Source organism: Oncorhynchus mykiss, chromosome 15 (assembly GCF_013265735.2).
Source record: "Oncorhynchus mykiss isolate Arlee chromosome 15, USDA_OmykA_1.1, whole genome shotgun sequence".
Lineage (NCBI taxonomy): Eukaryota > Metazoa > Chordata > Actinopteri > Salmoniformes > Salmonidae > Oncorhynchus > Oncorhynchus mykiss.
Window position 1 is genome coordinate 13,928,065 of NC_048579.1, and position 20,346 is coordinate 13,948,410.

Sequence of the window (20,346 nt, forward strand, 5' to 3'; positions counted from 1 at the left end):
GCAGTGACAGAAAATGGAGGAGAATTACAGTTAGGGGCCATTCACACACCGCTGGACCAAAGTCCCCAAAGAAGACTGTGGTGGCTAAATTGTCCAATATAATTTTCCCAATAAATTTTCACAATGGAGAGTGTTGAAATGTTAGTCTTGAAGCATACAAATCCCATGATCAGGGCAAGGTGACCGGAAACATGACCGAATACAAACAGTGTAGCTATTCCCTCTGCAAGGCAATCAAACAAGCTAAGCGTCAGTATAGAGACAAAGTAGAATCTCAATTCAACGGCTCAGACACAAGAGGTATGTGGCAGGGTCTACAGTCAATCACGGATTACAAAAAGAAAACCAGCCCCACAGGACCAGGATGTCTTGCTCCCAGGCAGACTAAATAACTTTTTTGACCGCTTTGAGGACAATACAGTGCCACTGACATGGCCTGCAACGAAAACATGCAGACTCTCCTTCACTGCAGCCGAGGTGAGTAAAACATTTAAACGTGTTAACCCTCGCAAGGCTGCAGGCCCAGACGGCATCCCCAGCCGCTCCCTCAGAGCATGCGCAGACCAGCTGGCCGGTGTGTTTACGGACATATTCAATCAATCCCTATCCCAGTCTGCTGTTCCCACATGCTTCAAGAGGGCCACCATTGTTCCTGTTCCCAAGAAAGCTAAGGTAACTGAGCTAAACGACTATCGCCCTGTAGCACTCACTTCCGTCATCATGAAGTGCTTTGAGAGACTAGTCAAGGACCATATCACCTCCACCCTACCTGACACCCTAGACCCATTCCAATTTGCTTACCGCCCAAATAGGTCCACAGACGATGCAATCTCAACCACACTGCACACTGCCTGGACAAGAGGAATACCTATGTGAGAATGCTGTTCATCGACTACAGCTCGGCATTTAACACCATAGTGCCCTCCAAGCTCGTCATCAAGCTCGAGACCCTGGGTCTCGACCCCGCCCTGTGCAACTGGGTACTGGACTTCCTGACGGGCCGACCCCAGGTGGTGAGGGTAGGCAACAACATCTCCACCCCGCTGATTCTCAACACTGGGGCCCCACAAGGGTGCGTTCTGAGCCCTTTCCTGTACTCCCTGTTCACCCACGACTGTGTGGCCACGCACGCCTCCAACTCAATCATCAAGTTTGCGGACGACACAACAGTGGTAGGCTTGATTACCAACAACGACGAGACGGCCTACAGGGAGGAGGTGAGGGCCCTCGGAGTGTGGTGTCAGGAAAATAACCTCACACTCAACGTCAACAAAACTAAGGAGATGATTGTGGACTTCAGGAAACAGCAGAGGGAACACCCCCCTATCCACATCGATGGAACAGTAGTGGAGAGGGTAGTAAGTTTTAAGTTCCTCGGCGTACACATCACAGACAAACTGAATTGGTCCACCCACACAGACAGCATCGTGAAGAAGGCGCAGCAGCGCCTCTTCAACCTCAGGAGGCTGAAGAAATTCGGCTTGTCACCAAAAGCACTCACAAACTTCTACAGATGCACAATCGAGAGCATCCTGTCGGGCTGTATCACCGCCTGGTACGGCAACTGCTCCGCCCACAACCGTAAGGCTCTCCAGAGGGTAGTGAGGTCTGCACAACGCATCACCGGGGGCAAACTACCTGCCCTCCAGGACACCTACACCACCCGATGTCACAGGAAGGCCATAAAGATCATCAAGGACAACAACCACCCGAGCCACTGCCTGTTCACCCCGCTATCATCCAGAAGGCGAGGTCAGTACAGGTGCATCAAAGCTGGGACCGAGAGACTGAAAAACAGCTTCTATCTCAAGGCCATCAGACTGTTAAACAGCCACCACTAACATTGAGTGGCTGCTGCCAACACACTGACTCAACTCCAGCCACTTTAATAATGGGAATTGATGGGAAATTATGTAAAATATATCACTAGCCACTTTAAACAATGCTACCTAATATAATGTTTACATACCCTACATTATTAATCTCATATGTATACGTATATACTGTACTCTATATCATCTACTCAAATCAAATCAAATCAAATTTATTTATATAGCCGATGTCAGCTGATATCTCAAAGTGCTGTACAGAAACCCAGCCTAAAACCCCAAACAGCAAGCAATGCAGGTGTAGAAGCATCTACTGCATCTTTATGTAATACATGTATGACTAGCCACTTTAACTATGCCACTTTGTTTACATACTCATCTCATATGTATATACTGTACTCAATACCATCTACTGTATTTTGCCTATGCTGCTCTGTACCATCACTCATTCATATATCTTTATGTACATATTCTTTATCCCCTTACACTTGTGTCTATAAGGTAGTAGTTTTGGAATTGTTAGCTAGATTACTTGTTGGTTATTACTGCATTGTCGGAACTAGAAGCACAAGCATTTCGCTACACTCGCATTAACATCTGCTAACCATGTGTATGTGACAAATAAAATTGTATTTTATTTTATTTGATTTGAAGTTGAAAAATAATAGTACATTTATTTGTCGTTTTTTTGGATACACAAATGTATAGAATTCTACCAAAACGAATTGAGATCAATAAACTAAAGAAACAAACAGCAAAGTGAACATGGTCTGGTATGGTCAAAAGACTATGCTACCATTCCAGTCACTCCCAGTAGGCCTTGTAGCATGTCTGCCTTTGAACAGTATTCTCCATTGGCCTGTAGAGGGGGGTACACACACTTGACAGGGTATTCATGGCAAACACACACTGGACAGAAAGTGTCTCAGAGTTCTATAGAAATATATTACGGTCTCTGTTAGGGAGGGTCAGTGTACAAGGACTCGCACAGACACATTGCCAGTGGTGTAAAGTACTTCAGTTTTTTTTTAAATGGGGTATCTGTACTGTACTTTACTAATTATATTTATGACAACTTTTACTTTTACTCTACTACATTCCTAAAGAAAGGAATGTACTTTTTACTCTATGTTTCCCCTGACACCCAAAAGTACTCAGAACATTTTGAATGCTTATCAGGACAGGAAAATTGTCTAATTCATGCACTTATCAGGATAACATCCCTGGTCATCCCTCCTGCCTCTGATCTGGCAGACCCACCAAACACAAATACTTTGTTTGTGTTGAACTGTGCCCCTGGCTATCCTTAAATTTAAAAATAACAAGACATTCGTGTTGTCTGGTTTGCTTAATATAAGAAATGTTTAATGATTTATACTTTTGCTTTTGATACTTAAGTACATTTAAAAACAAATACTTTTAGACTTTTACTCAAGTAGTATTTTACTAGGTGAATTTCACTTTTACTTGAGCCAAATTCTTTACTTTTACTCAAGTACGAAAATTGGGTACTTTTCCACTACTTCAACTTGCAAAACTTTAATAATAATAATACATGATGGAAAATGTTGAATGGAGGAAAATTCCATCTGTAATGTCTTCTGTACAGATAGTACATCTACTGAGCCTGGACTCTGTCTGGACACAGTGACGTCAGAGGTCTGTTGCTTTGTATTGTTTTACTAAGATGTGTGTCCAGAAGAGACTGTTACAAGGAGTACTTGTTACTGGGACAAGGTCCCCATCTATTGGTTTTCATGTGTATAACATCTTAAACTGGTTTGTTTATCCGCATTCATCAGGCAGCGTTCAGTGCTGCATGATGGTACTAGATTCTACACAGGACAATAAGGCAGGGAGGATTTTTCATTCATGACAATAACCCTGGTGTCTGGTTTCCGGTTTCCGTGGAGATGGCCAGAGTTAAGGTTCTCATGACATTAAGGGGTCTGGTGTCAGTAGTGATTCTGCTATGGACTGCCACACCCATGGAGGGGGGAGGTGAGCAACAACCATCATTACAGTCGGTGTTATTGTAACTGTCTTTACCTTCTATCTATCTCTATATGTCTCAAAAAACTAAATTCCATGGTGATCGCTAGCCACAATTTCTCTGGGCCCCACCAAGTAGACCACCGGTCGCTGTCCATAGTGCTGAAATTGCAACATGTCTATGAGGCTACATGTCTATCGAAACGATGATATGCTTTCTAAGGTGCAGGGCATGGCTTTGCTTTAGCTAATGAACACATGTTTATAGATAGGCCTATTTGGTCGTCACGTTCTCAGGTTAAGGCTAACATTTCACGAAGCTATAGAGCCTACACGGTGTCTCAAGTGGCAATAATGTAATTACAATGATAGAAATGTACTGTACATTTTACAGTAAATTACTGGCAGTTAAGTTGCCAACAAAGTACTGTGAACTTGCAGTATTTTATTGGCACTTTATTGCCAGTAAATTACTGTAAATGAGGCACCAGTAACTTACAGTAAATATATTATAGTACCGTAAATGAACAGTAACTCACTGTATACAACATTATTACAGTACTTTATTGGCAACTTAATTGCCAGGAAATTACTGTAAATGGGATACCAGTAACTTACAGTAAATATGTATCATAGTACTGTAAATCAGATTCCAGAACCTAACTGTAAATACACATTTTGTTCCAGCATTTGATTGGCAACATAATTACCAGTAAATGTTTGTAAATTGCTATTACAGTGTTGTAAATGAGAATCCAATGCCCTGTTGTACGTTGAGTAACATAATATTAATGTAAATTGCTGTAACCATTCAAATAAAACAACTTTGTGTTCAGCAATAGAATAGAAGACAAGAAACGTAAGTATAGTTAAATGAACTTTAAGTGGACAGCAACAGCAGGTTTCCATTTTAATATAGTTCTACATGTACAATAATATAGGTCTACATGTACAATAACAAACTGTAGTACAATCTGTCCCCACTATCACAGTGACAAGTAAATGTCCTCTTAGAAGTAGATTGTGGTAAACAGGGGATGTAAGCACCAGCCTTTTAATGAACTAAACATAACCCTAAACTTGTCAATGTTCTTGCCTAACGTTAATACATGCTAACATCATTCACTGAAGAAGCCTCTATGCTGAAACGTTTGAAGCTGTGTGGCCTCATCTTACTCAAACACACTGAGTTGAGGGTCACTCACTCTGAACCATCTCATCTAAAATGCACACTTTTCTCCTCTGAATCCACAAGCCGTCTCTATTTCCTGCATTAGGCAAAAGCAATCAATTGGTTCTCTGACTAGTTTACTTCCTGTGATAAAGTTGAAACATGACTAGAACTATTCAAAGTCTGACTTGGCCTTCCACACTGACCATCCAGGGTCCGCTGGTCAGAGTTTCACCTGAAACCAAAGATCGATAATGGTCAAACATTTACATTAAACATCTACTGAAATAAGTGCTTTTCTACCTAAACCTACAACAGTTATGGTTGTGCTGAGGTACAATAAAGATGACTTTCAGAGTGAGTGAGTGAGTGAGTGAGTGAGTGAGTGAGTGAGTGAGTGAGTGAGTGAGTGAGTGAGTGAGTGAGTGAGTGAGTGAGTGAGTGAGTGAGGGAGTGAGTGAGTGAGTGCAAGAAGGAAATAATACATATCCAGTAACATGAGTTGAGGAAGGTATGGAAGTTGAGTTGAGGAAGGTATGGAAATGCTCATTGAAGTTATTCTCCCAGTCATGTCTGACATAGACCATTAGAATTGCATGGTTAGCCACATCTGTGGATTCATCCATCTGCAGTGCGTAGTGGCTATTTGCCCTGATGTGTAATGTCCTCAGACATGTCCTGGATTCTCCTCCTCGTGATGTCATTGGATCAGGGAATGGTTTTAAGTTAATTGGTGGCTTACTCCCAAGATTTCACTGCACATATTAATCACAGCAGGGAGTATGAGATCCCCTGCACTGGTGTGGGCTTTTTTTGCACTTAGCAATGCGCAGGGTCACAAGGTATGATGCGCAAAGGGCCTTTTCTTGGGTTGATACATTCTTCAATTAATCTTGTGAGGCCTCCAGAGAATTTCAAAAAAATGTTTTAAGTCAGCTGTCTTATCTTTGTGGCGTGGATGCTTGGTGTCCAGATGCCTTCTCATTTTATATAGGTATTTTCTCTTCTTGACAGGGACCGAGCTGTCTGCCTTGATATTGACATTGGAAGCAGCAGTAGATGAAGAGGGAGCTGCACGGTTTAAAAACGTCTCTATGATTGTACTTTGACAGTTAGCCTATTTGAGTTAAATGACAGTTAACTATCCACATGTGCAATGCCTGCAGAACATGTCATCATAGTTAGCTGTCAATCAAGATAGCTGCCAGAAGAAGATCTGTATTATCTGATTGGACATGTCACAAGTATTTTTATTGGATCAGTGTTTGTTTGTGTCGAGAAATATGTAATTTCATTGGATATGTTCGTGTGGGTGGGGCGAGAACGTTATTGTATTGGTCAGTGAGTGTGTGCAGCGCGAAAACCCTCCGAGACTGAGCCTAGCTAGCCATACATTTTCACCACTGCAGACGCGCTGCACGTGTAACGTCAGCAACAATAAGCGTGGTTGACCTTCAAAATAATGTTTAAATAAAAGTTGTGACCCTCCAGTTGAGAATCACTGTATTAAAGAACAGTGGTTTTCCTTAGTATTTCTTAGACAAGAAAATAAAACAATATCAATAACACAGAAATAATTACATAAATATTCAAATTGACAATATTTATGAAAATGTTATGTGGTTTCCATGACATCCACAAAAAACAACTAAATCCTCTGTAAATAGGAAAGTAAATGCAAAACATTTGATTAGTTAACCTTCTTAGGTACGCCGCTTTGGATACAAGTGTCTGTTAAATTACTCAAATGTAAAATGTACAACTTATAGATTTGTCTATCGATGGCAGTGTTGTGCTGAAGCAACACAAGCACAATGATAAACACAATTTTTTAATTCATTTTATTTCACCTTTATTTAACCAGGTAGGCTAGTTGAGAACAAGTTCTCATTTGCAACTGTGACCTGGCCAAGATAAAGCATAGCAATTCAACACATACAACAACACATGGAATAAACAAAACATACAGTCAATATACAGTACAGTAGAACAAAAGAAAACAAAAAGTCTATATACAGTGAGTGCAAATTAGGTAAGTTAAGGCAATAAATAGGCCATGGTGGCGAAGTAATTACAATATAGCAATTAAACACTGGAATGGTACATATGCAGAAGATGAATGTGCAAGTAGAGATACTGGGGTGCAAAGGAGCAAGATAAATAAATAAATACAGTATGGCGCTGAGGTAGGTAGATAGATGGGCTGTTTACGATGGGGCAGTATGCTGACTGAATTAATTAAACTTTGTCTCAAAGTATATCTGAAACTGCACTGTTCATAACCTGGTCCCCAGGCTGACCATAGAATTCTATGGGAGTGACCTACTGAGTAAAGTATTTGTCATCATTTAATTTTAGCGAATCACAAGACTGAGAGGCATGGCTGCAAATGGAGGCAAGAGGTTGTGAGGGGTTGTGAGAGATGATTGGTTGATAGATTAAGCCGATGCTAATGAAGACCAAGTTTGACATGTTGGTCCACCAGACTCTTTGTTCATCTGGGCAGAAGTGTCTGGGAACAGGTGCCTCCTGTGGCACAGTAGTTTAAAGCACTGCATCGCAGTGCTAGCTGTGCCACTAGAGATTCTAGTTCAAGTCAAGGCTCTATTCCAGCCAGCTGCGACCGAGAGACCCATGGTGGGGTACACAATTTGCCCAGTGTCGTCCCGGGTTAGGGGAGGGTTTGGCCGGCAGGGATGTTCCGGGGAACAGTGGGTTAACTTCCTTGTTCAGGGGCAGAACCACAGATGGATACTGGATGCGGATTCGACAAGCAGCGTTCCGTTCTGTATGCTCGTACCAGATTCTGCACAGTGCAATAAGACAGGGAGGAGTTTGTATCCACGATGATAACCCTGGTGGTTTCCGTGAAGATGGCCAGTGTTCATGTTATTATGACATTAATGGGTCTGGTGTCGGTAGTGATTCTGCTATGGACTGCCACACACGCAGAGGGGGGAGGTGAGCAACAACCATCATTACAGTCTGAGTTGTTTTAACAGTCTTTACCTTCTGTCTGTCTCTGTATGTCTCTGACTTTGACTTTGTCTGTTTAAATCCATAGTGATCACTAGCCACTGTGTCAGTAAACATCAGCAAAAAAAGCGTAAATAAATTGTTGCCAGCAGCACAGTTACAGTCACCAACACTCTGGATAACATGAGAACAGCCTAACCAGCTCTGCTAGGGCAAATAAAATAGTTAGAGTGATGTGTTCCCTCATTTATGTCTGGAAGTAACTAGCAAGCTAGCTAACTTTATCCAGTTAGCTTGGGTGCTTGATTGCCGTTGTGAGGTCAGAATGCTTGGATCAACCCTACTCCTCGGCCAGAGTGACCAGAGTGGCTAAAATCTCTCTGGTGTAATCAATTAGTCAAGATAGGAAGAACATAATGACTCTTAACAATAAACTACTGGTATGATCATGGATCAATTTGTTGATGATTTGTTGATGATGACATGCAACTAGATCCAGATTACAGACAGACTTGTCTTCTTTGTATTACAAATAGTATCATATTTAAAATAAAAAACATATTGTCTACTTTATTACTAGAATGGGATGCTTGTACGGCTTGTGTGATAAGAGTAAAGTGAGAGACAAACACACAGAACTTGAGCCCTTGTATCAGACAAGATAAATGACACATCTGAATGTGGTTTTTCATCCTCAACTTTCTTTATCCTTTTCCAGCCAGCCTTCTTAGCCTGCAGCAGGCTATTTACCCCTTGGCAAATGATAGCAGTATTCTCCTTCAGGCTATTTACCCCTTGGCAAATGATAGCAGTATTCTCCTTCAGGCTATTTACCCCTTGGCAAATGATAGCGGTATTCTCCTTCAGGCTATTTACCCCTTGGCAAATGATAGCAGTATGCTCCTTCAGGCTATTTACCCCTTGGCAAATGATAGCAGTATTCTCCTTCAGGCTATTTACCCCTTGGAAAATGATAGCGGTATTCTCCTTCAGGCTATTTACCCCTTGGCAAATGATAGCGGTATTCTCCTTCAGGCTATTTACCCCTTGGAAAATGATAGCGGTATTCTCCTTCAGGCTATTTATCCCTTGGCAAATGATAGCGGTATTCTCCTTCAGGCTATTTACCCCTTGGCAAATGATAGCAGTATGCTCCTTCAGGCTATTTACCCCTTGGCAAATGATAGCGGTATTCTCCTTCAGGATATTTACCCCTTGGCAAATGATAGCGGTATTCTCCTTCCGGCTATTTGTCCTTGGCCAATGATAGCAGTATGCTCCTACAGGCTATTTACCCCTTGGCAAATGTTAGCAGTATGCTCCTTCAGGCTATTTACCCCTTGGCAAATGATAGCGGTATTCTCCTTCCGGCTATTTGTCCTTGGCCAATGATAGCAGTATGCTCCTACAGGCTATTTACCCCTTGGAAAATGTTAGCAGTATGCTCCTTCAGGCTATTTACCCCTTGGCAAATGATAGCAGTATGCTCCTTCAGGCTATTTACCCCTTGGCAAATGATAGCAGTATTCTCCTTCAGGCTATTTACCCCTTGGCAAATGATAGCGGTATTCTCCTTCAGGCTATTTACCCCTTGGCAAATGATAGCGGTATTCTCCTTCAGGATATTTACCCCTTGGCAAATGATAGCGGTATTCTCCTTCCGGCTATTTGTCCTTGGCCAATGTTAGCAGTATGCTCCTACAGGCTATTTACCCCTTGGCAAATGTTAGCAGTATGCTCCTACAGGCTATTTGTCCTTGGCCAATGATAGCAGTATGCTCCTACAGGCTATTTACCCCTTGGCAAATGATAGCAGTATGCTCCTACAGGCTATTTACCCCTTGGCCAATGTTAGCAGTATGCTCCTACAGGCTATTTACCCCTTGGCAAATGTTAGCAGTATGCTCCTACAGGCTATTTGTCCTTGGCCAATGATAGCAGTATGCTCCTACAGGCTATTTGTCCTTGGCCAATGATAGCAGTATGCTCCTACAGGCTATTTACCCCATGGCAAATGTTAGCAGTATGCTCCTACAGGCTATTTACCCCTTGGCAAATGATAGCGGTATGCTCCTACAGGCTATTTACCCCTTGGCAAATGTTAGCAGTATGCTCCTACAGGCTATTTGTCCTTGGCCAATGATAGCAGTATGCTCCTACAGGCTATTTGTCCTTGGCAAATGTTAGCAGTATGCTCCTACAGGCTATTTGTCCTTGGCCAATGATAGCAGTATGCTCCTACAGGCTATTTGTCCTTGGCCAATGATAGCAGTATGCTCCTACAGGCTATTTGTCCTTGGCCAATGATAGCAGTATGCTCCTACAGGCTATTTGTCCTTGGCCAATGATAGCAGTATGCTCCTACAGGCTATTTGTCCTTGGCCAATGATAGCAGTATGCTCCTACAGGCTATTTGTCCTTGGCCAATGATAGCAGTATGCTCCTACAGGCTATTTGTCCTTGGCCAATGATAGCAGTATGCTCCTACAGGCTATTTGTCCTTGGCAAATGTTAGCAGTATGCTCCTACAGGCTATTTGTCCTTGGCCAATGATAGCAGTATGCTCCTACAGGCTATTTGTCCTTGGCCAATGATAGCAGTATGCTCCTACAGGCTATTTGTCCTTGTCCAATGATAGCAGTATGCTCCTACAGGCTATTTGTCCTTGGCCAATGATAGCAGTATGCTCCTACAGGCTATTTGTCCTTGGCCAATGATAGCAGTATGCTCCTACAGGCTATTTGTCCTTGGCCAATGATAGCAGTATGCTCCTACAGGCTATTTGTCCTTGGCCAATGATAGCAGTATGCTCCTACAGGCTATTTGTCCTTGGCCAATGATAGCAGTATGCTCCTACAGGCTATTTGTCCTTGGCCAATGATAGCAGTATGCTCCTACAGGCTATTTGTCCTTGGCCAATGATAGCGGTATGCTCCTACAGGCTATTTGTCCTTGGCCAATGATAGCAGTATGCTCCTACAGGCTATTTGTCCTTGGCCAATGATAGCAGTATGCTCCTACAGGCTATTTGTCCTTGGCCAATGATAGCAGTATGCTCCTACAGGCTATTTGTCCTTGGCCAATGATAGCAGTATGCTCCTACAGGCTATTTGTCCTTGGCCAATGATAGCAGTATGCTCCTACAGGCTATTTGTCCTTGGCCAATGATAGCAGTATGCTCCTACAGGCTATTTGTCCTTGGCCAATGATAGCGGTATTCTCCTTCCGGCTTGCAACAAAAACAATAAACAAAAGTGACTAAACTTTACTAAACTGTGACCACTCACTGAATTAAAGGTTCCACTTGAAGTCTCTCATCACCCGTCAAAGGAGTAATCTCAGGGAGGACAACGGATGTTCGGGTTGAATACCTGAAGAAAATTCCTATTGTGGTTGGTGCCCGGCATCTGACCCGCTGGGTGAATGGAGAAGAAGAAGAAAGTCTGTCAGTCCTGTTGTTTTATGATAAAGAGCAAATACCTACGTACTGTACTTATTTTCCACCATAATTTGCAAATAAATTAAGTAAAAATCCTACAATGTGATTTTCTGGATTTTATTTTCTCATTTTGTCTGTCATAGTTGAAGTGTACCTATGATGACAATTACAGGCCTCTCTCATCTTTTTAAGTGGGAGAACTTGCACAATTGGTGGCTGACTAAATACTTTTTTCCCCCACTGTATGTGAAGCTTGGTTATGTACTGTAAGATACGCTGTTAGAGCTTTCGTCCCCAAACCATTACAGTGTCAGACTTCTAAAGGATTTGGTCATATTTCAAGTGTGTACTGATGGACAGAGTGTATTCCCTTCCTGTCAAGAGTCTCTTCCTGTCAAACTCACAGCAACACCTGTACAGTGTATTCAGTAACATGCATTTCGTAATATCACCACTACTAGGTAGGGTTTCCACAAGTTGCCTCAGCCACAAAGTCAAATTTGTCGTTAAAATGAATGGAAACAAAACTGTCACTTTTGGTCTTACTTTAAGGTTAGGCATAAGGTAAGCATTTGTTCTAAAAAGCATTAAAAAAATCTAGTGTTGATCGAAATAATCAAATCCTATAAAAATGCATTTAAATCTCTTGTTCGCTATACATTTTGCATTGATTGTCGTAGAAACATTAACACAAGTGCAAATTGACTCTGATATGAGCTTTTGAACACCTGAGGAAGCTCCACTCATTGCACCGTCGTAGCCTTGACCACGGCATATGTTCACCGATATCTCCCTTATACTTTTCTTTTTCACGAGCTGTGGCACTTTTTCAGTCACTTTCCAGAAGCCCAAGATATAAAGCCTTATGGCTTGTGTTCACTAGCATGCGGTAAATTGGCACGTGCCACTTATGCCACCAAGAGTGGCTTGCTTGTGGGCGTGCTGGCAGCATATGGCAGCATATAACAGCACATTCGATGGTGCATAAAGAATTCACCTTAGCAAGTTTGTATGAAGGTCTGGTTATTTTTTTTATTTTTATCTCACCTTTATTTAACCAGGTAGGCTAGTTCTCATTTACAACTGCGACCTGGCCAAGATAAAGCATAGCAGTGTGAACAGACAACAACACAAATGGGTACATAGTTAAATAGTAATATGCTCCAAAACGCTCTGGTGTCAAACAAACCTTGCTGCCCTGTTTCCAATTGTCCACATAGCTGGGTGAACATATTCAAGTAAGTAAACACATTTTGAAAATGTAAAAAAAAAACATTTATTATTAGCTAACTAGCTACAGTGCAGGCTAAATCAAAAGAGCTGCTAATGTAGCTAGCTAGCTATCTAACCAACTTAACATACTCTATAGATAGCTAGCTGAGTTAATTAAATATCACCAGCTACCTAACTTCATATTAGCTAGATATCTTGATGTATTTATCAATGTAAACATTTTTTTTTTAAATGCGTTTGTAGGTAGCTAGCTAACATCCATGGAGGAGGGTGAAAGGATAGCAGCCCCAACTGTCAAAGTGAGAGAGTATGCTGTTCTGGATAGGGCAGGTACTTTTGTGTAGTTCCAGTCACTAGAAGTGAGGACAAAGATAATAGTAACATAGTATTCAGTGGTGTCTAATTTGAGTATTATGAAGTCTGTGTCTTGTGATGTTTTCTGTCCTCAGATACAGAGTGTTGTGAAAGACTGTCTATGGATGAAGGCTGCACAGCTGATTCAAATGATCAACTCATCATCAAGTTTAAAGTGTCATTTATGTATTCATTTGTCATGATATCCTTGATATGATCCTGCTATTGTCATATGCTACACATGCACATGTGTCCACATGCATCTATCTAAACTGGTACTGAAGCACGCACAGCGATGTGGTACGTAGCTTGATTTGGCCTCTGCACACCTCTGGAGGCCCCAAAATTACGTCACACCATCCATACCAAACCTCCGGACACATTTCCAGATCATGCATAATCAGCTTTGAAAGTGTGGCGAGGGAGCAGGGGCACTGGAGCCCCCAAAAGGCAGGGGGGCCCACGAACTCTGGGGGTTAATGTGCCTGTCATTGATGTCTATTTTATTTCAATGTAATAAATCAATTCCTTCGACCTCATGGCTTTGCTTTTGCTCTGATGTACACTGTCACAACTGTGGGACTTTATATAGACAGGTGTGTGCCTTTCCAAATCAATTGAATTTACCACAGGTGGACTCCAATCAAGTTCTAGAAACATCTCACAGATGATAAATGGAAACAGGATGCACCTGAGCTCAATTTCGAGTCTCATAGCAAAGGTTCTGAATAATAATATTAATAAGGCATTTCTGTTTTTTTATTTTTATATATTTGCTCAAATTAAAAAATATATGTTTTTGGGGATTTGTCATTATGGGGTGTGTAGATTGAGAAAGAGGAAAACTATTGAATACATTTTAGAATAAGGCTGTAACGTAACAAAATGTGAAAAATGTTGAAGGGTCTGAATATTTTCCAAATTGCAACATGCAACAATTTCAAAGATTTTACTGAGTTACAGTTCATATAAAGAAATCAATCAATTGAAATCCATTCATTGGTCTCTAATCTATGGATTTCACATGAATGGGAATACAGATATGCATCTGTTGGTCACAGATACTTTAAAAAAGGTAAGGGAGTGGATCAGAAAACCAGTCAGCATCTGGTGTGACCACCATTTGCCCAACGTAGCACAACAAATCTCCTTCACATAGACTTGATCAGGGTGTTGATTGTGGCTTGTGAAATGTTGTCCCACTCCTCTTCGATGGCTGTGCGAAGTTGCTGGATATTGGTGGGAACTGGAACACATTGATCCAGAGCAGTGGTTCCCAAACTTTTTATTGTCCCTCACCCCTTCAAACATTCAACCTCCAGCTGCACCAGGGTCAGTGCACTCTCAAATGTTGTTTTTTGCCATCATTGTAAACCTGCCACACACACAGACTATACGATACATTTATTAAACATAAGAATGAGTGTGAGCTTTTGTCAAGTGAGCTCGTGGGAAGTGACAGAGCTCTTATAGGACCAGGGCACAAATAATAATATAATAATAATCAATAATTTTGCTCTTTATTTAGCCATCTTACATATAAAACCTTATTTGTTCATCAACAATTGTGAATAACTTACCACAGGTTAATGAGAAGGGTGTGCTTGAAAGGATGCACACAACTCGGCAGTGTTGGGTTGTATTGGAGAGAGTCTCAGTTTTAAAGTCATTTTCCACACACATTCTGTGCCTGTATTTATTAGTTTTCATGCTAGTGAGGGCAGAGAATCCACTCTCATATGGGTACGTGGTTGCAAAGGGCATCAGTGTTGATTTGCCAAGACAAGAAACTCTGAGTGCAGCCCTTTCCAGAAATCTGGCAGTGGCTTCTGATTAAATGCAATTTTCACAGAACAGCTTTTTGCAATTTCGATGAGGCTCTCTTGTTCAGATATCGGGAAGTGGACTGGAGGCTGGGCATTAAAGGGATAACGAATCCAGTTGTTTGAGTTTACTGTTTCGGTAAAGTACCTGCGTAGTTGCGACCCCAGCTCACTCAGGTGCTTCGCTATATCACATTTGACGTTGTCCGTAAGCTTGAGTGCATTTACACACAAAAAATCGTACCATTTTTTTCTGTGTAAATGTGTTGTCCTTGCTAATGCAGACAGAAAGAGCTCCAACTTCTTAATCATAGCCTCAATTTTGTCCCGCACATTGAATGTAGTTGCGGAGAGTCCCTGTAATGCTAGATTCAGATCATTCAGGCGAGAAAAAAACAGATCAAAACCAGATCACCCAGATAGGTCCAGTCGTGTGAGAAATGTGTCATAATGCAAGTGGTTAGTGAAAATCTAAATGATGGTCAGTAAAGAAAAGTTTAAGCTCGTCTCTCAATGAAAAAAAAAGTGTCAATGCTTTGCCCCTTGATAAGCAGCGCACTTCTGTATGTTGTAAAAGCATTACATGGTCGCTGGCCATATAGTGCAGAAAATACACGAGAGTTCAGGGGCCTTGCTTTAACAAAGATAACCATTTTCAATGTAATGTCCAAAATGTCTTTCAAGCTGTCAGCCATTCCTTTGGCAGCAACAGCCTTTTGGTGGATGCTGCAGTGTACCCAACTGGCGTCGGGAACAACTGCTTGCACGCACGTTACCACTCCACTATGTCTCCCTGTCATGGCTTTTGCACCATCAGTACAGATACCAACACATCTTGACCACCAAAGTCCATTTGATGTGACAAAGCTGTCCAGTACAGGAAATATCCTCTCATGTCCTGGTTTCCAGTGGTTTGCAGGAGAGGATGTCTTCCTTAATTGACCCTCCCCATAAACGTAATGGACATATACCAGGAGCTGTACCAGGCCCGCCACGTCTGTTGACTCATCCAACTGCAACACATATAATTCACTGGCTTGTTTGCGAAGCAGTAATTGTTTCAAACCATCTCCTGCCGTGTCACTGATGCGTCGTGAAACAGTGTTGTTTGATGAAGTCATTGTCTGTATAGTTTTTGGGCCTTTTTCCCCAGCATTGTACTAGCCTTCAACACTCTACTAAGGAAAATGAATGTAGTCTATCACAGTGCCATCTGGTTTGTCACCAAAGCCTCATATACAACCCACCACTGCGATCTGTATGCTTTCGTTGGCTGGCCCTTACTACATATTCGTCGCCAAACCCACTGGCTCCAGGTCATCTATAAGTCTTTGCTCGATAAAGCCCCGTCTTATCTCTGCTCACTGGTCACCATAGCAACACCCACCCATAGCACACGCTCCAGGAGGTATATTTCACTGGTCATCCCCAAAGCCAACACTTGCTTTGGCCGCCTTTCCTTCCAGTTCTCTGCTGCCAATGACTGGAACTAATTGCAAAAATCACTGAAGCTGGAGTCTTATATCTCCCTCTCTAACTTTAAGCATCAGCTGTCCGAGCATCTTACCGATCACTGTACCTGTACACAGCCAATCTGTAAATAACACACCCTACTACCTCATCCCCATATTGTTATTTATCCTCTTGCTCTTTTGCATCCCAGTATCTCTACTTGAACATCATCATCTGCACATCTACCACTCCAGTTTTAATGCTAAATTGTAATTATTTATCCTCTATGGCCTATTTATTGCCTTACTTCCCTACTCTTCTACATTTGCACACAATGTACATAGATTTTTCTATTGTGTTATTGACTGTATGTTCGTTTATCCCTTGTGTAATTCTGTGTTGTTGTTTCTGTCACACTGCTTTGCTTTATCTTGGCCAGGTCGCAGTTGTAAATGAGAACTTGTTCTCAACTGGCCTACCTGGTTAAATAAAGGTAAAAAACATTTTTAAGCCATATCGGGGGCTTATTTTTCAAAATTTAATGTTACGTTTCTAAATGTCTGCGCAAGAGTGAAAGTTTCCTGCGAGAGAGTAACGGTTGGGTGGCATGTCTTGTGGGTATGCAGGCCATGGAAGAACTGGGACATTTTCAGCTTTCAGGAATTATGAACAGATCCTTGCTACATGGGGCTGTGCATTATCATGCTGAAACATGAGGTGATAGTAGTGGATGAATGACATGACAATGGGCCTCAGCATCTCGTCACGGTATTTCTGTGCATTAAAATTGACATTGATAAAATGTCATTGTTTTCGTTGTCCGTAGCTTATGCCTGCTCATACCAATGCCATTTGCATGCTCCCTCAAAACTTGACACATCTGTGGAATTGTGTTGTGTGACAAATCTGCACATTTTAGAGTGGCCTTTTATTGTCCCCAGCTCAAGGTGCAACTGTGAAATGAGCAAGCAGTTTAATCAGCTTCTTGATATGCCACACCTGTCACATGGATGGAATATCTTGACAAAGGAGAAATGGTCACTAACAAGGATTTAAACAAATTTCTGCCCCCCAATTTTTTGGTTTGTGTGTGGAACATTTCTGGGATCTTTTATTTCAGCTTATGAAACATAGGACCAACACTTTACATGTTGCATTCATATCTTTGTTCAGTGTAGATTCATCATCATGTGATCATGTGAATGACAATGAGGTCTCAAGGAAGTCTCTCTGTGGTTATGTTTGAACAACTTATGGAAGATCAGTGATTCAACATACCAAACGGGACAGGCTAACTTGTCTTATCAATGTAAAAGATTGCTGACTGGGTGTGGTATGATTAGAGGCATGAAGGAAATGTAGTCATTCATGTTTGACTGGAGTCTTTACTTGAGATTGTGATCTTAGTTAGAGGTTAGGTGCTGTGGGTGTGGAGGGTGGAGGACCGAGGAAGACCACAATGACAGAATAGACTCAGGTTAATATTAACAATATTAACAATAATAACAGGTTATTAACACTCTGATATAAACAAAGGGCCTATTCACTTTCCCAGGGTATCTGACTATTGGGGAGTATAGGAGTCTGTGTTTGAATCCTCTCTTGTCCAGATACCCACTTAACGTGGGTTAATTCAATTGCAGATGTCCATGTAACCTGTGGGTTCTCAGAGGATTGTGTCCTGCCCTGCAGCTTCCTGCCTGGCAGTGAGGAAGTCATCCACTGGATGAAACTAGAAGACAAGGACGTGACCGTCCACTCCTACTACTACAGTACAGATCAGTTCAAAGAGCAGAGCCAGCGTTACAGAGGGAGAACAGCCCTGTTCAATGACCAGATCCCCAAAGGAAACGCTTCACTACTGCTGAGAGGGATCACACTCCAGGACCAGGGCAGATACAAGTGTTACACCAGCACTATTAAAGGCAACATGGAGTCCTTCATTAACATAGCAGTGGAAGGTACAGAATGTCTATCTGTCTGTCTATGATGATCACTTCATGCTGCTCCATGTGTAATGTCTACTTTGTTGCAGCTCCAGTCCGCTTGGTGGACATACAGTTATCAGATGACATCATCACATGCAGTTCTACAGGTATCTACGCTGAGCCTAAACTCACCTGGTCCACTGACCCCCCCTCTGACCTTTCATTTGACCCTGGAACCATACAGAACTCCACCAGCATCAAGGTGGATGACCAGGGCCTCTATGACATCACCAGCACAAAACAGTTTAGCAGAAACCTAACCAACATCTGTACCGTGACCTCTGGGACAGTAGAAAGGACAGCAACCCTGAAACAGCAAGGTAATCAATCAATCAATTCATAAATCAATGAGTAAATTCATCAATATATTTATCTGGCTGCAAACTGTACAAAAACAACACAACATTGTGAGACAGAATGCAAAGATTAGGCTAAAAAGGCACTTTCTCGTGACATAATTTTAGATCCGGTCCAAGGTTCTCTAAGCAGTGAGGTGTCCATCCCCTGCAGTGTCTCTCAGTCTGACCTCCTGACCTTTGACCTCACCTGGACGTTCAAGCAGATAGTCACCATCCTTACCTCCACCTCCACCAACGGTACAGCTCAGATGTATGTTGTTGACAAGTGGAAGGAGCAGGTTCAGAATTTGTCTGACTCTGGCAGCCTTCAGCTCCACAAGTTAACCATGGTCCACCAGGGGACCTACAGCTGTGAACTCTCTACTGCCAGAGACACACACCTGATCCTCACCTACCTGCAGATCACACCTGATAAACTATCTGATGGTACAAAGTTTACTCTTACTGATTCCCCTCACTGTAAGTCACAGGATCACATTCAACAATAAAACTGATACTCTGTATTTTCTCCTTCAGTTTCAGATGGACTGAGTCCAGGTTCAATCACTGGTATAATAATAGCAGCAGTGATTATAGCAGCAGTGATATGTTACCTGCTGAGAGGTAAGTTATGATGATGATGATGACATCATAATCTGTTGAACCATTTAACACAACCACTTCCTGATGAACAGAGAGGAGGGTTACATTGGTGGCTTTTGATGAACAGCTTTCAGCTTCTGATATTTTGAAGTCTCCCAACTCAAGGTTTTCTGGCCAAATACAAAAGTAACATGGGCATCTGAAGAGGGAGAGTCACTCTCTGCTACAGGTAGACATCCATGGAATTTTCATGTCCTTATGGTTAAATGCATTTACTCATACTAGCTGTTTGTGTGTCTGAATCCTGCTAACTCACCCTAAACTCACCTATCCCCCTCCAGCAAATACAAATGGTCCAAATGAAAACAGTCAGAGTGGAAAACCACTTCAGAATGAAGAAGAAAGAAAGGAAGACATAGAAAGACAACAAGAATAAGGTAAAGGAGAAGAGGGTTCATCCACAGCAGACATAGTTATGCCTTCAATCAACATGTAGAAAACTTTCCATAAAAACCACAAAACATTAGTAACGTTCAAAGACTACAACCGCAGGGCTCTCCAGGACACCTACAGCACCCGATATCAGAGTAAGGCCAAGAAGATCCGCAAGGGTGTCATCAAAGCTCGGACTGAGAGATTGAAAAACAGCTTCTATCTCAAGGCAATCAGACTGTTAAACAGCATTCAATAGCTGGCTTCCACTCGGTTGAGGGTGCTGCCCTATATACACAGACTTGGAATCACTGGCCACTTTAATTATGGAACAGTAATCAATTTAATAATGTTTAAATAATGTTTACATGCTGCTTTCATCTCATAAGTATATACTGTATTATATTCTACTGTATTTCAGCCAATGCCACTCCGATATTGCTCAATATAATATTTCAATATTTCTTAAAACCTATTTGGGCTAATCGTCCCGCTAGCGGGAACATTTCTGGTGAAACTGGAGGGAGCGCAATTCAAATAAATGATCATAAAAATGATGGATATTAAACATTTATGTACATACAATTGTCTTCTATTGGTTGAAAGTTTAAGTTCTTGTTAATCTCACTGCACTTGCCGATTTACAGTAGCCATTACAGCGATAGCATGCCATGCGATTGTTTGAGGACGGCGCCCAACATCAAAATATTTTTCCA

The 20,346-nt window shown here is 41.9% G+C and overlaps 1 protein-coding gene across 1 annotated transcript; it reads left to right on the top strand.

The window, feature by feature from the left end:
- Positions 1-3,599: 3,599 nt before the first annotated feature.
- On the top strand, positions 3,600-20,265 carry LOC110489622 (V-set domain-containing T-cell activation inhibitor 1-like). Its single transcript, XM_036943769.1, has 7 exons — positions 3,600-3,830; positions 17,913-18,230; positions 18,305-18,577; positions 18,722-19,042; positions 19,133-19,219; positions 19,364-19,427; positions 19,540-20,265. The coding sequence occupies exons 1-6, from the start codon at positions 3,743-3,745 to the stop codon at positions 19,399-19,401; spliced, it is 1,125 nt and encodes a 374-aa protein (XP_036799664.1). The 5' UTR covers positions 3,600-3,742; the 3' UTR covers positions 19,402-19,427; positions 19,540-20,265.
- The last annotated feature ends 81 nt before the right edge of the window (positions 20,266-20,346 follow it).

Bases quoted from the DNA above. Each gene is read 5' to 3' on its own strand.
- LOC110489622 (XM_036943769.1), top strand. From the start codon at position 3,743: ATGGCCAGAGTTAAGGTTCTCATGACATTAAGGGGTCTGGTGTCAGTA. The intron at 18,578-18,721 runs GTAATCAATCAA...ACATAATTTTAG, and splicing joins AGCAACCCTGAAACAGCAAG to ATCCGGTCCAAGGTTCTCTA. The intron at 19,043-19,132 runs GTACAAAGTTTA...TTTCTCCTTCAG, and splicing joins ACCTGATAAACTATCTGATG to TTTCAGATGGACTGAGTCCA.